General features: G+C 57.4%; 3 protein-coding genes across 3 annotated transcripts in view; all 3 read right to left on the bottom strand.

The window, feature by feature from the left end:
* Window positions 1–141, bottom strand: part of SPRG_21822 (hypothetical protein) — a gene marked incomplete at both ends in the record, with an annotated part of 2,198 nt that extends 2,057 nt beyond the window's left edge. Inside the window, one exon of the mRNA XM_012356331.1 lies at window positions 25–141. Within this exon, the coding sequence (XP_012211721.1) occupies window positions 25–141 (117 nt within the window). The remainder of the gene's footprint in view (window positions 1–24) is intronic.
* A 1,578-nt stretch (window positions 142–1,719) lies between these two features.
* Window positions 1,720–3,411, bottom strand: SPRG_16871 (hypothetical protein; the record flags this gene model as incomplete). Its single annotated transcript, XM_012356330.1, has 3 exons — window positions 1,720–2,859; window positions 2,888–2,911; window positions 2,959–3,411. 3 exons carry the CDS (start codon window positions 3,409–3,411, stop codon window positions 1,720–1,722), a joined length of 1,617 nt encoding a protein of 538 aa, XP_012211720.1.
* Window positions 3,412–4,337: 926 nt separating this feature from the next.
* On the bottom strand, window positions 4,338–5,243 carry SPRG_16870 (hypothetical protein). The gene has a single exon (XM_012356329.1). It carries the CDS (start codon window positions 5,004–5,006, stop codon window positions 4,416–4,418), a length of 591 nt encoding a protein of 196 aa, XP_012211719.1. The 5' UTR covers window positions 5,007–5,243; the 3' UTR covers window positions 4,338–4,415.
* Window positions 5,244–5,279: the final 36 nt, after the last annotated feature.

Below are 5,279 nucleotides of genomic sequence, written 5' to 3'. Positions count from 1 at the left end.
GCGCAGACGACGACCGCAAAAGACGACGGCGCCGACGATGGCCTTGGTGGTCCAGAACTTCTTGGGAGCCGGCGTGTCGACGACCTGGTCGAACTCGGCAGTGGGCGTCGCGGGCGGCAGCGTGGACTCGGTGGTGGTCATCGCAATGCGAGGCAAATTCGAAAGTGAGTGTGGAAGGTGATCGAGGTGGCGTGCCAGGATGGTGCTCGACTGGGATACTACCTACCAACAAACCTTGTGGTGTGTGTACCACTCTATGAGAGCACGTCCCAAACGTGCTTCAAGCTGATGCTGCATGAAATCAGACCTGCATGGCTTCAATGACCTGTGGCGCAAAGCCAGCTGGTGTGCATCGCGCATCCCTTGGCCACGGAGATTCTACGGCCACGCGTTGGAGTGTTGTTGTTGAAGTGAGTCTATTGAGATATGATTGTTACTACCTGTCAACAACTATAAACTCCGAGAAGTGGTGTGCTGAGCCTCTCAGAATCTATGTCTGGGAAAGAAATTGCCTCACGGCCGTCAGTCGCCTACGCGTTGGAGTGTACTAGTACCAGGTGTAGCTTTTCGGTACACTGCATGTTCGTTTTCGGCGCAACGTGCCACGTCATTTCATTAGGATAGGCTACTTTGCTACTTTCAGCGCAACGTAGGCCGGCGGGCGTGGGATGCTACGCCGTGCGGAAGGTGCCTGGAAAAAGGACGCACCTGAGCCGAACAAACTCTGCGCCGCTTCAATCTCGACAGTAGCTTCGACGCATGCCTCTTCCAGATTATCAGGCTTGAAGCCACGACACGACCACTGTCGACGTCAACACAAAGCCTCCCTGGGGCGATCGGGAGTACTACTCGTAGAGTATCTTGGATCAATTATATCAGGGGTCATTAGATTGCTTGTTGACCCTTGGTCTGGGCCAGAGACCCTACAAGATATGGCCAGTGCTCCGAGGCCACAGAATCCGAATTGCCATGCGCAAAAACAGGCCCACTTGACCTACTCAGCATCAGGTCGTGTGCGATGGGTGCGACCGGTTGCGACGGACACGATTGCTGCCGCGATCGTGGCTACTGTGGGCACCGCTCGCTGCGTTTTTCTATCCTAGGTCCATCTACAGTGTGCGAGGTACGGTAGACGCACCCAACTTTGAAATGTCGCGGCCAATGTAAGAGGCGCCTTGTCAGTAGCACATGGTCGTCGTTTCAAGATGCTTGCATCTGTGTACGTATTCGCTCCGCGTCGGACGACGGAGGAATACCGGTACAGTACAAGAAAGCGAACCCAGCCCTGCGGCGTACCGAGCTGGATGGTGCTTGCACCAAGCATCTGCAGCGTCAATGGCATCGCCGCTTGTCCATATGGTGACAACCAGCAACCATGTGGCGCCGCAGACGGCACTCGTCTCGCGTCTGCGGACGCCCCTTTACCCATCCCCGTCTGGCGGGATCTGCCACGTAATCACAGTGCGCCGCGTGACGCTGGAGCCGAGCTCACAAGTACTAGGACTAATACTAGGGCTAGGGACATTTGCATGCTAGGCGCGATGAAGACCAATGGATTCGAGTGCGCTTTGTCATGCGCCACCCGAGGGCAACGTAGAGAAGGTGCATAGACAGATGGTGCCTCACTGTTTTGGACTTGTTGAACCAACAACAAGGATGAATCTCGCTGCGAAATGCAAGACAACACTGAAGATTCTATCGTGTTTACGTAGACGACGCTTAGAGTGCGCACTCGAACCACTTGACGGGCTTGCGGTCGGCGCCCCACCAGCCGTCGCCGTTGCGGAACGATGCGTCGAGGTGGTTGATGCTCGCCTTGTAGTTGGCACCGGCCTCGGCGTTCGTCGCAAAGCTGTCGATGCCAACGCTACAACTCTCGAACCCGACGACGCCATCGTGCATCGAACCATTCTTAAACGCCATGGAACCGAGGATCGCAAGGCCGACACCGTCGGTCGTCGCTAGACCCGACGACTTGACACCGCACATGGTCTTGGTCGCGCCTCGGTGCCGAACGTCTTGGGCGGCAGCAAACTGTTTTTGCAACAATGCGTCGACCGAGGCTTGGGTCTTAAGGTTGAGGTACGCCGGTGTCGGCGGGCACTTGCCAACAAGGTTCAAAATGCTCTTGAGCGTGCTGTCCGAACCCGAGTCGGAAGCCGCGCACTTGTCTTCGAGGAGGTTCCCGGCGGGGCTGCCTTGCATCGGACCCGCGATCGAGACCCACGTCACATCGTCACCGAGTTGGCACTTGCCGGTCGCGAAGGCACCAGACGCGACGAGGTTGCCCATCGAGAAGGTCACCAAGATCACATTGTCGACCGTTTCAGAGCACGCGGGGCTCATCTGCAGGGCTGCAGCGCAAAACTCTTCTTGGACACTCGTCTCGTTCCAGCCTCGGTTCACACTCTCGTAGTGCATGAACGAAATACGCGAGCAGCAGGGGGCATGATCATGGATGTCACCCCACAAGTCCTTTGCCGTCGACGTCGGCGCGGACGACTTCTCGTTGCCGACGCCGTGGACGAACAGACACGGCTTCTTCTTGCCCTTGCACCCGCACGACGACGAGCCAAAGATCGACGTCCGACGGTGGCTCGACTCCAGACGACGGGTCGTCGTCGACGTCGTCGTCGTCGCCGGCGTAGACGTCACCACCGGACAGCTCAGCGGCGCCTTGCCAGCCATCTGCGGCACGTCAAAGTCCGGGATCGACGTCGGGTCGCTCAAATACTCGATCGTCATGTCGAGGTCAGTGCCCACGGCCTTGGTGAGCTTGTTGGTGTTCGAGTTGCAAAAGACAAAGTTCTCGCCGGCAAACTGCAGCTCGAGCAGCTTGCCAGACGGACACTCGATCTTCTGGAAAACAGACACTCGTGACCGTCACCGAGTCTTCGAGGCTCGATTGCATCTACGCATCACATGAGTCTCCGATATTTGGTAATATGGCCACTGTACCAGTTGGACGGGCGGCACTTGGTCCGGGTTCAAGCACCCCGTGGCTACGGTCGCGTTATCCTTGACGATCGACCAGTACGCGCGGTCGTCGAGCAGCATGTAGTTGGCCGTGACTTCGGGACCGGGCTGCGACAAGAACGCGTCAAACTTGAGGTTGGCACCCGACCCGGCGCGCGGCACGACATAGACCGTCGCCGACGTCTGGCCGTTGAAGGCCATGCTGGAGCGCTTGGCATGGATCTGGACGCGGAGACCGGGCGACTGCTGGATCTGGGTGACGATGTCGCCGGCGGTCGAGTGCGTCTTGCCGTTGTAGACGTAGTAGGCGCCGACGGACGCGCAGACGACGCCGCAAAAGACGACGGCGCCGACGATGGCCTTGGTGGTCCAGAACTTCTTGGGAGCCGGCGTGTCGACTACATGGTCATATTCTACCGCGGGAGTGCTGCTCATGACGGAGGTGAAATGGAAAGTGGGCGGTGGCAGCAAGTGGCGTAGGTAGATAACGCGCCCATGATGCCACATAGTATGTCTGAATGAAACGCTGCGATACCGAGGAGTAGGGTTAGCAACGCCAAGCTGACGATGGCGCATGCCTCTAGTGTCCCGTCGTGACCACTGCTCAGGTATACAGCGTCATTCACCCGAGAACACCTACATGACACCTACCGGTAGCAGCGTACTGTGCGCAACGTGTCGCGGAATCACCGGGACGTAATGTACGTTTTGTACCCCAGTCCGTCTTCTCTCGCGTTGCACGAGCAGTCGGTACTTTGACTCTTAGCTATAAGTATAGAGGGAATTTACTTTTGGAACGGCTCGCCTCGTGGTAGTAGTACATGCGCGCAGCCAACCTTCATGCCTCCGTGTGGAATCCCGTTGTTGAAGTGAGTCTATTTAGATATAATTTACACTGAACTGCATATGGTGGTGGACGAGCGATTCCAAGGTGCTACGACGAGCCGGCCACCGAGAGGCTTAGCCGAGCGGGAGACGTGGCGTGTGAACGGCACATGCCGGAACAAAGTTGTCGCGTAGCCATGCGTCGTGCCGCAGGGCTGCCATCATTTGGAAGAGGCACAATGCTTACGTGTCTTTCATACTACTGTATTAGACCCTCGCTGCGGTGCTGCTTCAAGGCCCTGCTATGTGGTGCCCACGCAAGCACCCACCTGCCCCACAAAAACAGTGGTGGCGCCATAAACTTGCAAGATTAAAGACGAGACACTGTAGTACGTCAAGGCGAGGAAGAAAGCATCGTTATCATGACAGTCGAGCCATGTCATGCTACAATGACCACAAAATAACCTCGGCAACCTATTGAATCATTCGACTATCAATAATGCTCGATCCGATAAACGCCAATGCAGTAAGGTTATGCGATATGTTGGGATGAAATTGTACATATACGGTTACAATACTCTAGCACACAAAGCTTCTTGTCGACTATCGCGCGTTTACAAAGCGCACTCGAACCACTTGACGGGCTTGCGGTCGACGCCCCACCAACCATCGCCGTGACGGAACGATGCATCGAGGTGGTTGATGCTCGCCTTGTAGTTGGCGCCAGCCTCGGCGTCTGTCGAAAAGTTGTCGACACCGACGCTGCAGCTGCCCATGGCGACGACACCGTCGTGGAGCGTGCCGTCGTCACCGAACGCCATCGAACCGACAATCGCCAAGCCGGCACCGTCCGTTGAGACGAGACCCGACGACTTGGTACCACACATGACCTTGGTAACGCCGCGGCGGCGGACGTCTTGGGCAGCGGCAAATTGGTCGCGCAAAGAACGATCCACAGATTGCTGCGTCTTGAGGTTCAGGTACGCCGGCGTCGGCGGGCAATGACCGACAAGGTTCAACACACCCTTGAGCGGGGCACCCCAGCCGGAGCCGCCACACTTTTCTTCGAGGAGGTTGCTGGCACGACTGCCCTGCATCGGGCCGGCGATCGAAACCCACTGAACGTTCTTGCCGAGTTGACACTTGCCGGTCGCGAAGGCACCAGACGCGACGAGGTTGCCCATCGAGAAGGTCACCAAGATCATGTTGTCGACGGTCTTGCTACGGGACGAGCTCACTAGCTGCGCCGTGGAGCAAAACTCTTCTTGGACGCCCGGGTCGTTCCAGCCACGGACAACGCTTTCGTAGTGGGCAAACTTGACGCTCGAGCAGCAGGGCGCGTGGTCTTGGATGTCACCCCACAAGTCCTTTGCTGTCGACGTCGGCGCGGACGACTTCTCGTTGCCGACGCCGTGGACGAACAGACACGGCTTCTTCTTGCCCTTGCACCCGCACGACGACGAGCCAAAGATCGACGT

Source organism: Saprolegnia parasitica, assembly GCF_000151545.1.
Source record: "Saprolegnia parasitica CBS 223.65 unplaced genomic scaffold supercont2.437, whole genome shotgun sequence".
Taxonomy (NCBI): domain Eukaryota; phylum Oomycota; class Saprolegniomycetes; order Saprolegniales; family Saprolegniaceae; genus Saprolegnia; species Saprolegnia parasitica.
The sequence above is the reverse complement of the archived record's forward strand: the minus strand, read 5'-3'. Positions and strand labels throughout refer to the sequence as shown.